Raw genomic sequence first — 20,739 nt, forward strand, 5'->3', positions numbered from 1 at the left:
GGGGTCCCTGGAGCTCCCTGCCGCTTTGGTGGCCAAGGTTCCCACCTGCTGCTAGCAGTGGGGGTCTTGGAGCTCTGAGCTGCTGCAGATGGTAGGGGGGACTTTGGAACTCCCAGCCACTGCAGAGCGGGCGGGGGGGGGGGGGGGCACCTGCAGGTCTGAGCGGTCAGCTCTGAGCCGCTGCTGCCACCAGCATTGGGGAGCCGGCAGATCCAGAGCTACCAGCTTTGGCCCCAGCTTCCAGACTCTGCAAGCAGTGGGAGGGACCCTGCCTCGCTGCTCTCATCGCACACCCCAGTCAGCCCCATTTTGTCATAGTTATTTTTAGTAAGGGTCAGGAACAGGTCACAGCTTCTGTGAATTTTTGCTTATTGCCCATGACCTCTCCCTGACTTTTACTACAAGTAACTGTGACAAAATCTTAAACTTACTTATTTTTTTGTAATGAAATTAGCTAAAATAGCATGCACATCTTAAAACATGGATCTTTTCCATTCAGGTGAGCTCAACTTAAAACAAACTTTTCATATATTTCATATTATAGCTAAAATCAAATAATCAGTAATATTTAAAGTTAGATGTAAAAGCTATTTCAAAAATAATTAGCACAGGTAAAGTTCTCTGTTCTACTTTTTCCAAATTTAGAATGTTTTCCCAATTCCTAAGTTGTAATGAACAACTATATCACCATGTTCCATAAATAAGAGTTAAATAAGTCCATTGCCCGTGCAATGAGAATTACAATGATAAACAAGCATATGTACTGTAGGGAATTGTGTGTTTAAATTACAGAGAAAAATAATTAAATTTCAGTATGAAATTAACTGAAATTCACTGAAATTTCTAATTGCATACAAGAATATAAAAAGTACCTTTAAAACCATCCAAGTGATCTTTTACCACTTTAACTGAGTCTTCTAATGTCCTCCATGTGTTACCTTAAACAAAAAACATACAGTGCATCTTCCATTATTACAATTATTGATTTCATATCTACATGCCATGATAATCTATTAACTATAAACTATTAATATGCATATTTAGCAATGTTCTGAAGCCATGAAAAATAGCTCCCTTATTTACTGCTTACTACTTAATATAAGAAAGAAAGAGATTTGACTGGAACAGAGAGAAGAAATAGCTAATTGAAACCACAGGAATAGCTAATTGAAGACACAAGAACTCTTGAATTCTAATCTTAACTTTTGTTCAAGACGTGCTATGTGCCACTGAGCAAGTCATGTAACCTCTGCATCCACATCATAATCAACCTCATATGGGTGTAGTGGAAAACAATTATGCCAATGAAGAGAAGTGTTTATATATATTATACATACACACAATTATTATCCTTTCACCTGTGATTATTTTCAAACAATACAAAATTAAGAGAGAGTTTCTGATTTACTTTTTTAAAATAAGAGTTCAAAGTGTAACTTGTTGAATATTTTGTTGGAATTCAGTAACACTGGATTGTCACCTTTATCAAAGCAGAAGAAGGGCTTTGTTCATGCTGTTATTTCATAGAAAGACATACTACTGAATCGGGTGAAAAAGGATATTCATTTTCACTCTTGCACTGTTTTACCATTCTGAATCCCTACTATATAAAGTAATCATAAATATATCCTGGTCAATGCATGCAGCTAATAACTAGGTAAGGAACACTTTATGAGAGGTGTATTCTGAAGTGATCTGAGTAGTACAGGACTGCAAGCCAGAAACTTTACAGTTCTAACTCTGATCCAGATCTTTCTGTGCACTTTACCAAGTCATTTAATTGTCATGTTTTCCACTTAACCCTGGCCTCAGTTTCCCTATCTGTAATATAGGAATAGTATTACTTATATTTCAAGGGTGTATGAGAATTGGTTGATAAGCACTAAGTGCTAATTATTATTATTGTCCCTCTGCCTGCTCCTTTGTTCATATTCTTTTACACACACATTTAAACTCAGTGTTTCAGTGGTGGAGCTGCTATTGCTTCAATGTTTTATGAAAAATTAAATGTTTCCCCACTGAGACCACAGAAATGACGCTATCCTTTTGCATTTTCTCACTTCTCTGAAACTAGTATGAAAGTCATGCTAACTTGAGCTTTATTCAATACCCCTCGATGAACCAACCAGAGTTAAAAGCATACCCACACTCAAAATAAGTTGTGTGGCTGTGACTCAAATTAGGGGAAAAACTCAACTTAACTGCAAGGAGGAGAAGCCCTGGGGTATTTCCATCACAGACATCTACACAGCAGCTAGATGGTCTTCTCTCCACACATTTTGCAAAGCATTACTGCTTGGACTTGGCCTCAAGGAAAGAATCCTATTTCAGACTGTCCTGAAATTCGTTTCCAGTATAGGAGAAGTTATCTAGATAGATAGACTAATATACTGTACCTATCTGTCCTAGATAGACAGATGTCCCTGTTCCCACTGTTCAGAGGGCAAAATGTTTGCTTGGCAAGGCGATGGTATGCTCTGGCCAAAATGAGCCCGATTTGTACCAAACAGTACTTTTATCCATCTGTAACTAGAGAACAAGTTAAAAAGAAACCTATCTAGGTTAGAAAGTCTGAAATTGTATTCAACAATAAATATTTCCACTCATGCTTTCCCTCCTGCTCCTATTTAGGAAGGATATCTTCCCACAAAAAATTGAGTATTTCAGAAAATCAGGGGCATCATTTGCTATGGGCAAGAGGGACTGCTACCCCCTAAACTTCCTGAGGAAAGTTTTAACAGTTCTATATGCTCTACTTCCTTCCTACCACCCCAAGGCTTTGCAGAATACAATATAATCACACACTAGCACAATTCCTCCCACGATTTTTTTTCTGAAATGACACCCCTGAAGAACACATAACAAAACTACTATTGTCTAACTCCATCAAGGAAGTTGGGGCACTGTTTTTTCACCAGGATCAGATTCACATCCTCTATGGGTTGGGTGGGTCCAGAAGAGGACAACACACACTGATCAGTGCATTACACATGTGCCGGCCTCCTCGTCCTTGGCTATGCATATCTGCTCCAGTCTTGGCTCCCAATGGAAAGGTGCAAGAACGTTGCTCTGAGAGGGACACAGAACAGACCCCGGGCTCAGTGTCACCTGGTGACAAGACTAGAGCAGACGGGCAGAGCACGGAGCACTCAAAGGCTGGCACAGCTAAGGAAGATACCGGCGGTGTGTTGAGCCCTGGGCTCTATGGTTGGGTGTCCCTGTAACCCTACATAAGCGACGCAGCAGAGCCCATCAGCACTGCAGGCGACAACACCTGGGAGTGAGAACCGGCCAGCAGGCAGGCTCGCTTACACGCGATAGGCAATACGGCCATCGTCGCACGGAGAGCGGGCACTTGGGGAGGGCTGCCGGCAGACTGAAAGGGACAGGGTGCAGCGGGGGGTGTGGGCAGCCGCTCAGACAGCCTGCAGGGCCCGGAACGGGGGGAGCGAAAGGGGAGATCAAGTCAGGGCTCTGCCACTCCCGCTCCGCAACGCAGCGGACGGAAGAGGAGGGGCTCTTTCCTGGACTGTGTCCCCCTGCCCAGGAGCAGCCCCCTTGTCAGCCACTGACCTACCGCGGGGCTGCCCGCGCCTGCAGTCCGGAGAAGCGACCGCTACGCACGCACCCACCCGAGCCCCTTGTATAGGTGGAAACCGTTCAGCCTCGCGTTCCCTCAACACCTCAGCTCACGCCGGGCCCGGGACTGAGGCATCAGGGCTGGCCACGAGACCGATGGAAGGCCGCTGCCGCCTGCCTGGTTCCCCGCACATGCGCATTCACACACCCACCACAGGCCTTCCGGGAGAGACGGTCGGAGCGGCAGCACCGCACCCACCTAGCTCCAGTCCTCGCGGCGGAGCCAAGAGGGTTGAGGAATTCCGGACGAGGTGTGTGCGCAGGCGCAGCAGGGAGGCGTTGTATGAGTCGAGGCCCCCTACGGCCTCGCCCCCGGCCGGGGCTATTTAAAGGCAGCGGCGGGGGCAGGCTGCGTCTATTGGGCTATCGGGCTGCCCTAGGCTAGAGCTGTCACCCCCTAAGTCTACTCCTGGAGCGATTCCCTGAGCGCCAGCGCCTCCCATCCCTGCTCTAGCTGCCACCATGTACCGTTACCTGGGGGAACTGCTAGCGTGCCGCGCCGGGGCCGGCTTGGTGCTGGCGGGCGCGGAGCCCGGCGCGGCAGTGGGGGCAGCCCTGTGGGGCGGCGCCAGCGGGGGGCTCTCGCAGCGGCGGCGCTACAGCGAGGCGGAGCGGGAGGACGACCCCAACTTCTTCAAGATGGTGGAGGGATTTTTCGACCGCGGCGCCAGCATCGTGGAGGACAAGCTGGTGGAGGGGCTGCGCTCGCGGGAGAGCCCCGAGGAGCGGCGCCACCGCGTCCGCGGCATCCTGCGTATCATCAAGCCCTGCAACCACGTGCTCAGCGTCTCTTTCCCCATCAAACGCGACAACGGAGAGTGGGAGGTGATCGAGGGTTACCGGGCGCAGCACAGTCAACACCGCACCCCCTGCAAGGGAGGTGAGCTCCGCACCCCCGTGCGCGCACACAGCCAACTCCGCACCTCCTCCATGCACTCACGCAGCTAGCACCGCACCTCCTGCAAGGGAAGTGAGCCCCACACACACACACACCCCACCATACACACAATCGGCTCCGCACCCCTCCCCCCCATTCATGCAGCCAGCACTGCACCCTCTGCAAGGGAGGGGAGAGCCCCACCACCCTCGTATACAGATAGCTAGCAAGGCAAAACCCTGCAAGTTGGGACCCGGAGATCCACGCATAGACAGAGCCATACATACACTGGGCACCTTCTGCAAGGCTGAGGAGATCCCACTCGTGCAGAGCCACTACTGCATCCTGTAGAAAGTGGCCCAGCACTCCACTACCTGCAGGAAAGGGGACACCCCACCCCGCAGGATCGATAACATTTAATTCTCCATACAAATAAAGCTAATACCCCACCTTTTGCAAAGTAGGAGAGAGTCTCTTTATGTCCCGTTTATACACAGCCAACAGTGCACCCAAGTGACTAAAGTAGAGTGAAATAGAAGTGGGAGCTTTCACTGCCCCAGCTAAGGAGGGAAGGGCAGCTGTTGGGGATCACAGTTTATCCAGATCTGGAAATAGGGAGAGTTCCCATCTACTTTCATCAGAGGAGTGGGAGCTGTGATTCCCCTTTAATTATCATCTGCTTCAAACACAGCCAGTGTTATATCCATTGTAAGAGTGACAAGATCTCCTCTTACCCCTCACAGTTGGGACTGTACTTTGTGAAAGGAGTAGGAGAGAACCATTTTTCCATTCCTCAGCTAGTGTTGGCTCCCTGCCAAAGATAGGAAACACATAGGTAACCAACATTGCATTTCTAAAAGGGAGTCCCTGTTCCTAGTACTGCATGTCCAATAGTGCTAGCCCCACAGCCCCTCCAAGACTGGTGTGGAGCTCCTTGCAGCTTATCTCCCTAATCCATTCCTGCATCCTCTGCAAAAGAGGTCAACCCCCATCTCTGCTCCATTCTAGCACGCCTACCAAAACAAGCAGTAGAGTATAAATATATATGTATTTACATAAATTCAACTGCAAGTCATTTGAGGCACATACTTTAGTATTTTAAACTTACATTGTAACAAAACTGTGTGGAACAGGATGAACTTGTTTTACAACTGTGGGGCACTTAGCGCTTGACAGGCACCTTCTACAAGGGAAAATAATTTCAGTGCCATATTTCCAATATTTCTGTGCTTAGAAAAAAAAGTGAGAAGTAGAGGAATTTAAGTTCTTGTTAATATTTAAATTATCCCTTATCCCTAAAATGTCAGGCTGCTTTCAACAACTTTTCTAGTGCATTTAGTATAACTTTAGGATGTCACTATCAGATCTAATGTCAAGGATCCAAAACAGTGCAGCTTTGTCTTGCAAAGAATTACCATTTTGACCCCAGGGAATATCCTGAAAAATTCCACTTTAGCTAGAGAAGTTCTCAGCAAATATCAAACTTTAATAACGTGAAATCTGAGGAATTATGTACACTCACTTACATTGTGTAAATATGAATTGAGAAGTTGAGGAAAACAATATATGACTTGAAAATATTATAATTTAAGGGTTGTTTTAATACATATTTTGATTTAATACAAAATTCCTCTCCAGCCCAGAACAGGAAAAAAGCCAATTCATCAAGTTTCTAGGTAGATTCCAAAATCTAGTGGTCTTCCAGGAAATGCAGAGGCATGTGTGTGCAGCCAACATCATCCCTTTGTAAGGGAATTGAGAGGATTGTCCCATCCCAAGACCTAGTGCAGCCAACCATGCATCACATAACTCCAGGCTGTTTGCCTGGGAAGCAAGACCCCCTACCACCTTTTGTGGACTCAACCAGTGCTATATCTCCTTGAAAGATGAAGTTAGACGCCCTGGCTTCCAGCCTGGACCAGTCAGCACTGAGCACTCTGCAAGGTGCATAATCTTTCTGGACAGTTACTGTGAGATCATTACAGGAATGCATAGGATTTCAAACTAAATATCTTACCTTTGCCTGACATCTGAAATTGTAATTGTAGAAAACGTACCCTTGCATGTTGTAATGGGGCACCTCTTTATGGTTGCAAGAAAAAGACTGGTGGAACGTTAAGACATTAAGCATAGGTGCTCTGTAGGTATGACTATTGGAATTATGTTCAGGATTCTGATTCCTTAAGTGCCTCAGTCTTTCAAGAGGATGTTTTCTTCTGTTTTGTGGTACAGATAATCTTCTTCAGAGACTTTTTGCTTTACAAGTTGGACTGTTAGACAGAGTTAAAAACTATGCAATGCTTCAATTTAACATCTGCATGTCCGCTGACTTGAGCCTTGGGGTTCTTTAATTGCAATACGGACTTGAGGCTTGGGCTGGAACCCAGCGCCTTACACAAACATTTTATTCTTTAGAGCATTACCATTACTCCCAGTGGACCAGATAGTTCAAATTCCTCATTCCCCTCAGTGCAGTGAGACCAAGGGTCTTTCTCAGTCTTTTTCCTGGCTCCCTTGGTTTCTTCTTTTATGTTCTTCCTCCTTCCTTTCCCAACATTGTTGCTTTCACAGTTTCCCTAGCTTCCTGTGCATTTTGCCACCCCTCTTCTCCCCAGTAGGGGCAAGGGTCCTATTGCACTTTCTTTAGCTCCTTTCTTCAGTTGTCACTTCCAACTGCTGTGGAACTTTCAGGTTCCAACATTCCATCTCTTCTGGTGTCAGTGACTGAGTTCTGAACACGCTATTCACTGTTTGAACAATAGAATATGGGAGGAAGGAGGGAAAAGAGCTGTTACCTGAGGACTAATGTAATACAAATCTGATTTTATGCTGTATAGGATGTTTCATATTTGATCTAGGCTGAATACTGGTAATTTAGCTATTGGGAGACCAGATTAATAGCATATAGTAACTGGGAAGTGATAGTTCATCGGATGATTTCAAATACCTGAAATCATATTTAAACAGATGATAGAGATGGGACTTGTACACTTGCTTATGCATCAAATAGCTGGAGGACTAAACTAATTCTGTAGAGATAGCAATGAAAGACTAGGGTGGGGATCTGCAACAGCAAGGCCCAGAGGCAGAAAGAAACCCTGGTAAGAAATCCATTTCCTGGCAGCTGCAGGAAAGAAATGGAATGGTGCTGATATTTCTACATTGGTGCTACTCCATGACACTACTTTAAGTGCTTCAACTTTTTTGAGCCTCTGTGTGTATGTCTTAAACTTCAAGCTCCATCACTCTACTGCTCAGAAAGGTGAAACAGAAAATTCCTTCTCATTCAGTTTCTCTCAGAGCTGCCTTGCTGCTGTGAAGAGATGTTAGATTTTCTCTACTCCTAGCTTTGAGTCCTCCTCCAGTCTCTGCCTCTTTTGGCTTTCATATGCAGCAGTATAATAAAATGGACGTGATTCTTGGACTGTTTAAATGTTGCTCACAGCAGCAGTGAGTCTGAGTAGGAAGGAAGTGGGCTTTGCTCATATGTCCCTGCAGTATTTGCAACTCAAACACTAGTCTTTCACCCAAAAGTGAAACTGACTTTCAGTCTAATCAATGAAATGTAAGGAGTAAGCAGCATAAATCGTGAAATAAGTTTTAATACTTCTAGATTCAGTAGTCTAAGGTGTTGGTAATATACATAAGAACTTGTTTAGTGACTCTTTTTTTTTAAAAGGTTTAAAAACAAAAGTTGATCTGATCTATTTGAATACCAAAATTTACTACCAACAGCAGACTCTACACAATAATAGTTCAGGGAAGGAGCAGACACTTCATTTCAATGCTGGGTGAAGGAAAGTGTTTTGAGTCCCTTCAGGAAAACAGGCAATCAATAATTAAAAGGACTTGCCACCAGAAACAGTTAGAGAGCACCTGAAATGACATTTGCGCAAGCATTCATGGCACTTCCATTATAAGAGAGTAAGTAGTCAAGAAAGTACTATTTATATGTTTTGGGGGTTTAACACATGGAACCCAGCATGATAATTTAATGGCAGTTTAAGTGTTCATAGAGGAGAGGCACCAAAAGAGAGAGAAAAATTTATCACGTTAACTGTTCATTGAAATATTCTGCTTAAGATAGCCTAATAGATCAGGGTTCTCAAACTGGTGAGGTGTCACAAGGTGGTTGCATTGGGGATTGCGAGCTGTCAGCCCCCAGGCAGCAGGGGTGGGGCAGTTGGCCCCATGCACGGCAGGACTGATAGCCTTGCTGGTCAGAGGGTGAGGGGGGTCCACACTCAGAAGGTTGCTGTGTGAATGGGATCACCAATAGAAAATATTTGAGAACCACTGGCCTATATCATTCTCTTATAAATCTTACACATTCCAGTTTCTAGCAATTACCTTTTGGCAGAAAAGAAAGTTAAATGACCACAAGATAGAATAATAAGACTTCTACAAATTCTCAGATAAGTACGGTTCCTTTCTTTTTTGTGGTGTAACTTCTGGAGCTTATTATGTTGACTACTTGTTACCCAAAATTCATCTTTTTCTAAAGTTGGAGAGATACTTAGTGGTAGCTAAAATGCTACTAAGAATTATTTTCCTTTCCTTTGCTTCCATAGTGACATGTGCTAAGGGCTGGAGTTAACAGGAAACCACAGCTGTTGTTGCTCCTCATAGTGACAGCTGCCTAGAGAACTAAAACAATCCAAACAGGGTACAGGAAATGGGAGGCAGCAGAACACAACTGACTTTAAGGCAAAGTAGACTAGACTAGCTGTTTTCTAACTAAAATAATCCATAGTCTTACCTAACAGTCTAAAAATTGTTTAATTGATAGTATAACTGGGACAAAACTGTTAGTTAAGCTTTTTTCACGAGCCACTTGGAGAACAATTGTCAACAACAGGTCATTTTCCTAGAGTTAATGGAGCTTGAAAGCTTAGTCAGTGAAGGCACTCATATATATGCATATATTAATATCTGCTGTGGGGTTTTCAGCCACTTGATAGTAAGAATGGATTCACTGATGTTTGTAGTGTCCCATTTACAGCGGGGGTAAAATTATACACTATTTAAAAACTGCTTAAAACTTGTTCATGCTAACTGTTTAGGGGTCCACTGTCAATTCATCCAGATTGATCATATGTTCTGAAACAGCTTTGCTCCTGTTCACACGGGCCACCTTAAATAGTCTAAAACTGATGCAGCAAGCATGGTTTTTTAGTTCCAGTATAGATGAGACTAAGGGTTCTTGTTTCTATGTATATTTTGCATCTCTGGCTAAACCGTATACAGTCCTGTGATGTTAAGGGTTTTCAAAAACACTGTTGAAATGGAATGAGACAAGACAGTGGTCAAATACAAATTCATGTCCCACTCTTTATTCCTTATTTTAGAGGCAGATGACTGGCTTAAATTATTGCTCCTGCAACTTGCGGATGATGAATCTGCATTTCTTTGCAAAGCAGTTTGACTGACTGCCAAGGAGAACTTACTTCTGCTGAGAAACTTTATAATCTCTACCTCTTCTGTTTTCTGTTTCTGTTCTCCTCTGGCTAGTGGATTTTACCTTCTCTCCTGTCCTGTATCTGCTTATGAGTGGGTTTCTTACCATAATAACTTGGTACTCATTCCTCTATAGTTATCTTTCCCATTCTACTCTTATTCTCTTCCCCCAGCAGGACTTCTACCATTGGACACTAGATGGTTGCTAATATTGGCTCTCTGCTGCTGGCAGGGCTCTATTATATATATGCTTTATTTATACAAGGCTGATTTATCTAAATTGCAGATTTATACATTAAAGCACAGATTTAACAGTGAGGGTAATGAACCATTGGAACAACTTACCAAAGGTTCTCCATTATTGGCAGTTTTTAAATCAAGATAGGATGTTTTTCAAAGAGAGATGCTCTAGCTCAAACAGGAATTAATTTAGGGAAGTCTTATGGTGTACAGGAGGTTGGACTAGATAATCACAGTGGTCCCTTCTGGTCTTATTTATGAATCTATAAATACACCCATAGTACTATTTTAACTATACCCGTATGCAGGGCCGTATTATCCATTAGGTACAATAGGCACAGTGCCTAGGGCCTATGAAACTTTCAGGACCTATGAAAAAAAAATATATATAATTTTTTATTTTTATTTAAAAAACTATTTATTAATAGCTTAAAATCAAATTAGTTATTTCGGTTGGGGAGCCTACGAAGGCAAGTGTGCCTAGGGCCTACGAAGGTCTTAAAATGGCCCTGCCCATGTGGTTTGAGTGGTACAACTTCTCCCTCCCCACTCCCTGCCATCACCATTATACAGGTATAAAAAGTGCCTCTACCAATATATCTTTTTCTGGTATAAGAAGGGGAATAAGTTGTACTGATATAGGGCATCTTTATATCAGTAGAACTGTTCACTCAGAGGGCAGAAAAGGGTTGTACTGGTATAACTATTTTTTAAACTAAAACCCCAACTAAAAAGTTATATCAGTGCAAAAACTGTGTAGACCAGGCCTTAAAAAGTTATAGGGCCTTACCACAAGAATCTTAAAAGAAATTGTCAACCAGTTCTAGTGCAGTTAACACTACTAGCTGTCTCAGGGGGCCATACAACACTTGCAACCTAAAATTAACCCTGAAAGCAAATAAAATTTTAAAACACTGGACATTCTTATGGAAGACATTTATGGAAATGAGCTTTGTTATGGTGATACCGCTTTTAAGTTTGTGTGTATATTTTACATAACAGCTCCTTATTTTAGCATTACCATTTAGGTTTAGTATTCCCCTTTTGGTGAAACTAGGCATGCCACAACAGGTATAACTATGGATATACATTTAAATACCATATTTGAAGACCTACTTTTGACTTCTCTGCTTGCTGGTGGGTAAAAATTTATTTCATGTACTGTGCACTTAGACAAGCTTGTTAAAATGAATCTTCATAGGTCATTAATAAAGTCTTGTTTCACTGCTCTCCTGGAAAAATTAAGCCATCCAAAGAGGGAATGTATATGCAGATAAGTAGGTCTCAAGTAGTAGAGCTGTTTCTTCTAAGAACACAGGAATTGCCATAGTGAAACAGATGGTGGTCCGTCTAGTTGGTATCCTCTAACAATGACCTCTACTAAATATGTCAAAGTAAAATGGAAGAATCACTATAATGGACAACTATAGACTAATCTGCTCACAGAAAGGGGGCTTTTTCTTAACCCTTGGTAGTTCAGTGATTGGCTAATGCCTGGGAATATGAGGGGTTTTATTCCTTTTTTTAATCTCTGTTTCATGTAATTTACTCAGGTCTCTTTCCAGGGTGCTTAATTTAGAATCGAGGAATGAGTATGAGTGGTTCAATTTATTTATTCCAATGTAAATTATCTTGCATTTGTCAACAATGAATATTGTCCTGCATTGTATTACCCACTCATCTAGCTTTGTTAGGTTCCTCTAGCATGTCTCCTAGTCTTAAATAACCTATATTTTTTCCATCTGCAAGTTTGCCGCTTCACTATTCACCCCCTTTTCCAGTTGACTAATAAACATTAAACACAAGTCCCGGTATAGAACCCTGAGTGCACCTCCTGCTTAACTTTCACATGTTGAAAAACGACCACACATTCTGAAGGGGCCTGTGAATCATGTTGGAGCAGGCAGTTGAGTTCTATTCCTAGTGCCACATATGGTGTTGTGGTGCTTTTATGTGTACAATTGAATGTTAGTAAATACATAATATGGACTAATCCTTCAGTACAAAACCCAACTAACCTCTTCCCTTGTACTTTAAACTTAATCCATGAGAAAATGTTACCAGAAAACCACATATCTAAAAGAGTATCTATAGCAGAATTAATTTATATCAATGAAAGTTGATTTAAACTGGTCATTGCAGCATCAAAAGAGATGTTGCTAATGTGGGATTATAATTAATGTATGTTTGCTGTAGCTCCTGTAAGTTCCTGTGTGGTAGGTGCTGTGTAATCAGAGTAGGATAGTCCCTGCCCTGAAAAATCTTATATATTCTGATACATGTGCATTTTTCAAATAGAGATGCACAGAACAAGCCTGTACACATTTTTGTACATTTAAAAAAAAAGAGTGGGTAAAGATCTGATGCTTTTATCCCCTTCCAATCTTGATTTTTCTTTTGTGGGGTGTGTTTTTTTGGAAGAGATGAAATTCAAAGTAGACAACAAAACCCTAAACTTCATGTGAGTGGATTCAAACCAGCAGATGCAAGGACTCATCCAAGTTGTGATGAGCTCTTATTCAAAATTGCTGAGTTTTGGAAGAGGCTTAATTCAGTGGGAGTAGTGGACTGAGATGTTTTGCTCTGAAGTGTTACTATGGTAACTAGAGAGCCTTTATTTGCTCCTTAAATGGAAGGAATACTTTATATTCTGTAGATGTTAGAGTATTTAATGTTGAGATCCTGCTGTGGGGTAATTAAACTAAAAGGGCCTGGAAACATTCTGAATCTATCAACTTTCAAATGGGTATATTTTATTAAACATCTCTAGGTTCTCAATATGCCTGGAAATCTAATTTGTATTTTAATCTTATTTGGTTATCCTGTAGTGTTTAAAACTAACATACTGTCAGCTTCTTTTAGAAGCAAAGGCATGTTAATATGCCTAACATTAAAACTTGTATGCATTCAAGTCTTGGATTAGAAGCCAGATTGTTTTTATTTTTTCACTTAAAAAAAATCAAGGTCTTTCATGGGGTTTCTGCTTTATGAAAGTTCTCTGCAGTTCTGTAATTTCTATTTAAACTGGTTAGTATGCATAGTCGTGCTGTACATCTGGAGTATGATTTGTAGATAAGAGCACCATTGCAAACTCCATTGACAGTTATCCCATAGAATCCAAAAGACATTCTTATGCTGATAAGTAGCTTCTACTTTGACACGATTTTTAACAAAGATCTCATCTAAACTGATTCAGTACTTGTAAAGAGAAGAAATTCAGATCTAGAGTTTCTATCATCTTGCTATATCTGTTTATTGGTGTCCAAGCATTTTTTCTGGAAGCTATGCTTTAGTCAAACACAATCTTTTGGGTTTAGTACAGAGATAACTGGGTGAAATTTAATGGTCTGCAATCTAGAGGAGATCAGACTAAGTAATTTAATGATCCCTTGTGGCTTTAAAATCTTTGAATGAATCATCCAAAACTTGGGGAAAATTAACTACAGAGTTTTGTTCTACAAAAGTCAGCTTTTATCATCAAAACAGTGGAGGTGTACATGCTGAAATGCTCCTCCCACCGATGTAACTCCCCCGTTATGCTGACATAATAAAACCATCTCAATGAGAGGTGTAGGGCTTATATTGGTGTAGTTAGGGCAATGCAATGTCAGTGTAGACACTGTGTTCCTTATGTTGGCTGCCATTCTTGTCAATTTCACGGCTCAGAAAGCTGGGCAGCTAGAGTCCAGCTGCCCCTCTTTTAACCTGGAGAGCTGAGCAGCTGGACACCCCCTCACACACACTGGGAGCAGGGAGGGGAGGAGCCCTAGGGCATTTCCCCTGGCTCCCAGCAGGGGATGGGAGAAGCCCCAAGGGGCTTCTCCACCTGCTCCTCACCAGGAGCTAGGGCAGGCTTGTCAATTCCCTGGCTGAGCTTTGAAATTGACAAAGCTGTCCAGGGGATCCGGTGCAGGAGAAGCTGGACCCCACTGCTCGGGGGGGCGAAAAGCCCCGGGTGGCTTCCCTTGGCAGGAAATGGGATGGGGAGAAGCCCCGGGCGGCTTCCCCTGGCTCCAGGTGGGAAATGGGGAGTTTGGGGGGAGGGGAGACTGGCAGCCTGCCAGGAACCTGCCAGCTCCCTACACTGGCCCTTAGGTCGGTGGAAGTGCTTTTTGTGAGGACTCACACCACTGACCCAAGGATGGTAGTGTGGAAATCAGCCACTGCAGTAATGAATGCAATGGCTATAAGTCGACCTAACATAGGTTGACTTATCTTTGTAGTGTAGACAAAACCTTAGAATGTGATACTTGGGCACAGTTCTTTGAGAGATGTTGTGGAAATCTTTTGAAATCTGAGTTCGTCAAACATTAAAAATATGTTGCAGGGATCTGCTGAAGCATGATCAGATTTAGGCCTTAGTGTGTCCAATAGTGAAGGTTTCTCCGGCTTCCTCTTGTAAATACATGAGAAAAAAACCTACACTTACTCTTTCAGTTCCAAAAATTACTGAAGTTCTGTCTTGATATATGTTGGAGGGGTAATAGTTGAGTATACATTCAACTTTGGTGGCTTTAGAGGGTTAACTGTAGTGATATTACTCTTTTATATATTTTGTGGAATTCACTTATTGCACCAATATACTTAGCACTATTGAAACATCCTATTGAATTCTTCTATCTAAAAAAAAATCTACAATGGCAGACTGGTGAGGTAGGTGATGTTTTTAGTGCATTACTGTATTTGGCAACAGGCTACTTAAAATCTTTCTTATTTTTTCCTTTTTGTGTTAGGGGCTTTTCTGATGTATTATACAGTTAAATATTTCTGGTATGATCTAATCTTTAACATTTAACAATTCAGTTTAAAGGTGATTGTTGACTGGTTTGCCTCTGGCCTGTCTCTCTACACCACAGTCACATGTTGGGGGAATTTGTCCTCTATTATTTTAATGTACTACTGACCAGTAATGAAAATTGTATGCCTCCATGTTTAAAAGCTGAGACACTGCAATGTGAACATCTTTCCCTATTTTTCAGCAATGAAATAGAAAAATATGATGTTTAAATTGCTTCAAATTCCAATGTAGGGAAAAAGAACAAGAACTAATAACTTACTCAGTGTACTGTGGTTTTACTTACTTTTTTTTTTTTGGGTGTGGTAGGGAAAGAGAATCCTTCACTTATAAACAAGACTTTCTGGGTCTTTTCCAGTGGAAAGTATTTTCCATGGCAGTGAGTCATACTGTAACTTAAGGTTTTCATTACAAAAGATCACTTTGTTTAACTTTAAAAGTTACTGGTTCAAGAGAGCTTGTAAAATGTTGATTTTGGTGTACAGCTTGTTATAGTCCTCATGGTGTTTCTTAAAATCCTGGAATGCCATAAATTGTTGGATTGCTTGAAGCTTTGTTCTTTATTCTAATATGAAAAATGCACAAGTTCTCAGAGGTGGGAACACAGTGCAGAAGGGCTTTCCAGATGCATAGCAATATTGTTTCCCAATCTAATTGGGACTGAGTCTCCTCTTGTTAAATTAGGAAGTTGTCAAACTAGGTTTTATTCAAGTTCTTAGTATAGTAGAAATCAAGTCTTATCTTTGCACATCCTCTTGCAAAAGGCAGGCAGTTTTCCAAGAAAATCTAGTTTAGGACAGGACACTGGTAAATATTCACTTAAAGCCTGTTTAAACTGAGAAAAATAATTGCATCAGTGTCCAAGTTCAGCAAGCATCAAATGTATCTTTTCAATCTTTTGATACATCCATTTAAAAATGAGGAATAGGATGGTCTATCCATTACATCAAAATTGGTCTTCTCCTCTGTATTAGCAATACTTCCTGACTATCATCTGCTAAATTTTATTGGCACACTCCCACTTTTTGTGCCAAGGTAATCAATGAAAGTATTAAATTGGAATGGTCTCAAGACTGATCCTTGAGAAACTCCACTAGTAACCTCCCTTGAGCCTGAGAGTTCACTTTTCAGCTTGATGTTGTTGTCTCTCCTTTAATCAATTACTTACTGTGACAAAGTGCTGGGCAACAGCACCTATTGAACATCTGGGGGGGGAGTTGATCTTCTGCTGCAGCCAAGTGGACTCAGACTGGTATTCTGCAACACTGTAAAAATGTTGTTTGACATACAGTTATAACAGCTGCTGTGTAGACAGGAGTCAATCATGTTTGTAACTAAGTAAAATAAGCATATCATGACCTTTTTACAGGAAAGCTGGCTTCAACTTAGTGTAGATGGTACTTCAGCCACTCCTACTTTGACGCTGGGTGGCAGGTATGCCCCCAAAAGATGGGTGTGTCAGAAAAAATGAATGAAGATGGAATGTTTTACTCAGTCATAACAAGCTGTCTGGTATGTAGTGTACTTCCCAGATGAGATACTTTAAGGAAAGTTGTTAATTCCGCTTTCATATTAGAGCAAGAGTAGGGAGAACTAGTAAACTGCATTTCAGAGTTTAAACGTTACTATTCTAATGTTTTGCACCTTTTTTAAACTTAATTTCCTTTAACAGCTTGTGCTGTATCTTGTTTTAACACTAGCCATTGGATTTGCAATGAGAGTCTTTTTAATTCTCTGTCAGATAAATCATATGCCTGTACTGAGGGAAACATTCAGCCTTAACTCTTGTTGGACATATTGAGAAGTGTGTTCACATAGGAGGGCAGAAATTTGATCCTCAAACTTTTGAGCTGCATTCAGTTTCTTTGCAGACTTGGGATCATTTCCAGTGCATTCAGGAATGGCTTTCATAGGAATTCAGGGGTTTAGTTTGGATAACGTGCTAGCTTTTCACATCTGAAGACCTGGATTCGTGCTTTTGTTTGAATAATAGGAAATCTGTGGAGTCTTGTTCTAGTGTACACTCTGTCCCTGCTATAAACCCCCCACAGTTTGGCACAATATATGGCCTATGTTCCAGAGTCTTAGTACAGGGGTAGAGAATCATTGTAGGTTAGAATTTAGATTCTGTAGAGCTGTGAGAGAAGCTTGCATAGCAGCTAATTTTGGTTACAACCCTGTGCTGTTATCTCCTGGCTTTTGTGGGCACTAAATTCACATTCTAAACTGCAAGTCTGAGCATCTAGAGTTCTGTTTATATATCCAGCTAGGGTTGACTAAAAAAAAGTTAAATACCTACTTTTGCCGCTGCAACCACAAATTCAGTATGAAGCTGCAATGAAAACTAAGTATAAAAAGATTTAAAAACCAGTTTGACATTTGCCACACTGTTTACCACAAGAGTCTTAAGCTTCAGTAATCAGAAAAAGATGAAAGTTTAGACACAATTGACACTCCCAATCCTTGTGAAATTAGCTTCCACTTTGTTTTGAACTGCCTCTAAGTCAAAAAATTACAACATATAACAAGCCCTTCAAATGTTACAAAAGCTGTTTTGCATTACCCTACCTGCAAGATCACATTCAAGATCTTTTATAATAAAAGTCTCCAGGCCCAGTGACAAATCACTTCATTTTGTATAAAGTTAATGAGTTGCAAAAGTTCTGGGTAGAGGGATGCTGGCAAGCTTTAGCATTATGTTGCTGAATGATCATTCTGGAAGCTAGCAATTCTTAAATGGCAAGCTTTGTTAATAGAGTTAAGGTTGCCCAGTGATAGCTCATTTCCTTCCAGAATGTCAAGTTCAACAAAACTAAAGCTTCTGAACACCAGGAAGTATGGAGCAGGGTAAATGCTCATGCATCCTTATCTCTGCTCCCCACCTCCATCCCCTGCCTTCCCAGAGCTGGAAATAGCCACTGGAAATTATCTGCGTGCATTCTAGCTGCATTCACTGTCTTAGCTGTACAGAATGGTAGAGGAGTAAGTTGGAACAGCTTGGGAAGAGCTGTGATTGTGATATAAGGTGATCTGTGGATTAGTTTGAGGAGCATTGTAGAGCTGTGATGGTGGCTCAATGAAATCTGGATCTGATTTCCCTCATGTGCTTTATCAAAGGATAGAGGCGGTGGATGTGTACCGTGAGGTTCCAGGTTGCATCATGACAGTACAGAATTGTATAAGTTGTGTCAGTATAAGGGCACTGTGGGCTTCTTCCCCTGGGTGTATTTTCAGTCATGAGGTGGGATATGAGACCAGTTTCTGGATTTAATGATATGAGACCATGTGTTTTAGAGCACTTTCTCTGGTCTTGACCTTAACTTGAGCAGAGTTGTCCCTCTCCTATAATACCTCCTAATTGGCCCTCATTTCAAGGTACATCATTTGTCCCAAGTTACCTACATGTTGTACACTGAATGCCCCCCTCACTTCTAATATTGAAAACTGTCAGAAACAACTAACGTCAGGTTAATGATTTGCATTTTATTTCCTACATTGCTTTTGTTATTTTAAGGTTGTTGTATATCCCACTTTAATCTTCATAAGTTGAGAGAGAGAGCGAGAGCCAACTTGCATGTAGTGGGTTGGTGACAGAGTGACTGTTTGCAGTTTACAAATACTAATTGCAAACTTACTTCATTCTTGTTTGTTTTCCTGTATGTTTTTCAGGTATTCGTTACAGCACAGATGTTAGTGTGGATGAAGTGAAAGCTTTGGCCTCTCTAATGACATACAAATGTGCTGTGGTTGGTAAGTGATACTAGTCTGTCAAGTAAGGATACTAATTGTCATTTGAATTAGCACTGATTTAAGTCACAGTGAAATATCTGAAGGATTGAATTAGTTATTTTTAGATACTATAATCTCCTTTTACTAAAATCTGACCTGCTAAAATCTGTAACAAGTGATTTTTTAATACTTGCCCAGTAACTCTAGTACTGTGTTTCCTTTGCTGTTACTGAAGCTACATGTTCTTGAATAATACTATGTTCTCTGCATTCAGCTCTTCTACAGTACTTCATCTATCAGTAAAATGATCCCATGTTTAATATGTTAGTATCATTAATATGGAAACATGTCAGTTGAACATTAGGACTTATTTCAGGACTGAGTAGATGAGTCTATAAGGAAGGTCTAAGATTGTATTTTAACAAAAGTGTCCTTAATAAATAGCAAAACTATAAGGAAATAGATACAAGTAGATGTTAAGCTTCCTGAGTTTAGAAGACCTCTTCAAGCTGATCTGAAAAGAATGCCCCTTGTATGAACGGAATGTAGATTTTAGTGACCATATTAATGAAATTGTGCTGTGGATGTGGCAGTCAGCTTTGCAGTTGACAGTGAGGGTTTTTAGTGACAACTTTCAAATACTTACTTTTACACAAACTGATAGAAGCCACCCCTTTTTTTGTATAATTTAAAGATTGTCATTTCTATTCTACCTTTTTATTGAAAAGTGAAACTATTTTTCTTTACGTTTTTTTCAGATGTGCCATTTGGTGGTGCAAAGGCTGGTGTTAAGATCAATACTAAGAACTATACTGTAAGTCTAAATTATATACTTGTGTTGTGTTAACTGGAAGATGTAGGCTGACCAGTTCAAAGGCTCTTTTGTAGCACAGCATTGAAAGCTCAATAGAAATGCACCTACCATTTCTCATGCTGGAGAAATTAAATGAAGCCTCAGTGTGTACAACTGGCAGATAAAAATTTATCAAAAACAATTTGATATTTAAGAGCTCCCTGTATAAAAGGTCAAATACACTTATATCAGTTAATTTGCTACATCTTTTCCTGAAGCAAATGCAGTGCAACAAGTCTTCAGCCTAGAATATTTTCAAATATTATTCATGCAGAAAGCATTACCTTCTTCTCGGAATAATTTTGCACTTAGTGTACCATAAACGTTCTCTAGAAATAAACTTGACATTTTTAAAGTAAGTATTAAATGAATGTGGATGATTATCATATTATTTTTTAAAGTCTAAGCCAAGTGCAGCCATATTTTCCATAAATGTAATCAGATGTTAAACTAGAATATCCATTTGACATGAAATGTCAATTAATATTAATAAATTAATATTTTGATTAATTACTGAAGTTTTGCATTAACTATGCAATACTCAGAACTGATTGCTGTCAGCTACTGAATTTCATTTGACATTTATTTGCTAGGAAAATGGTTGTTTTACAAGTTTTGTCTTAAACACTGAAATTATATATGACCAAACAGTGTTCTTACCTGTGTTCCCCTCATGCATTCATGATTTCTTTTGAATAATCCAAAATATACATTTAAAAAAAGAGATCTTCCTAAGCAATTCACCTACAGTACTGGCCTTACAAAAAAGGGAGTTACTATATTTACTATATTTTCTTAATAGGATAATGAATTGGAAAAGATCACAAGAAGATTTACTATGGAGCTGGCAAAGAAGGGATTTATTGGTATGTAAGTACTCTGACTAATACTAGTAAACTTGTAATTTGGGTAACTAATTTCATGTGAGTTAGCACTATAGACTAGATAGTATCCTGTAAGCATGTGACTCACCAGTCAGCACACCCCTGGTGACTGGATGTAGCATAGCAGGCTCTCATCCTGCTAACAGCTGCTCCAGCTCTGTTGTGGTCGGCTTCTTGTGACTTGGCCCTTTGATGGGCTCAGATATAGTCCCCTTGCCTTCCAGGGTAAGACAATAGTCCATTGAACTCATTTTGGACCTTCAGT

At 40.8% G+C, this 20,739-nt stretch overlaps 2 protein-coding genes across 8 annotated transcripts in view; one reads left to right on the plus strand and one right to left on the minus strand.

The window, feature by feature from the left end:
* Nucleotides 1–3,927, minus strand: part of SHLD2 (shieldin complex subunit 2) — a 68,677-nt gene extending 64,750 nt beyond the window's left edge. For 4 of the 7 annotated variants that reach the window (XR_010920632.1, XM_067552492.1, XM_067552495.1 and 1 more), the window contains exons 1-3: nt 3,792–3,927; nt 2,397–2,529; nt 873–938 (exon numbers count right to left, since the gene is read on the minus strand). The gene's annotated coding sequence lies outside the window, so the exon portion shown is untranslated. Of the gene's footprint in view, nt 1–872; nt 939–2,202; nt 2,234–2,396; nt 2,530–3,791 lie in introns of those variants that run through there. The other 3 variants (XM_067552493.1, XM_067552490.1, XM_067552491.1) reach the window with 2 other exon arrangements.
* Nucleotides 3,785–20,739, plus strand: part of GLUD1 (glutamate dehydrogenase 1) — a 36,732-nt gene continuing 19,777 nt past the window's right edge. Inside the window, exons 1-4 of the mRNA XM_067552496.1 lie at nt 3,785–4,519; nt 18,678–18,758; nt 19,496–19,551; nt 20,393–20,456. Coding sequence (XP_067408597.1) covers nt 4,102–4,519; nt 18,678–18,758; nt 19,496–19,551; nt 20,393–20,456 — 619 coding nt within the window. The 5' untranslated portion in view covers nt 3,785–4,101. The remainder of the gene's footprint in view (nt 4,520–18,677; nt 18,759–19,495; nt 19,552–20,392; nt 20,457–20,739) is intronic.

Source organism: Emydura macquarii, unplaced genomic scaffold (genome assembly GCF_026122565.2).
Source record: "Emydura macquarii macquarii isolate MOO-44397 ecotype Brisbane River unplaced genomic scaffold, CSIRO-AGI_Emac_v2 contig_1390, whole genome shotgun sequence".
In the NCBI taxonomy this organism is placed as follows: domain Eukaryota; kingdom Metazoa; phylum Chordata; order Testudines; family Chelidae; genus Emydura; species Emydura macquarii.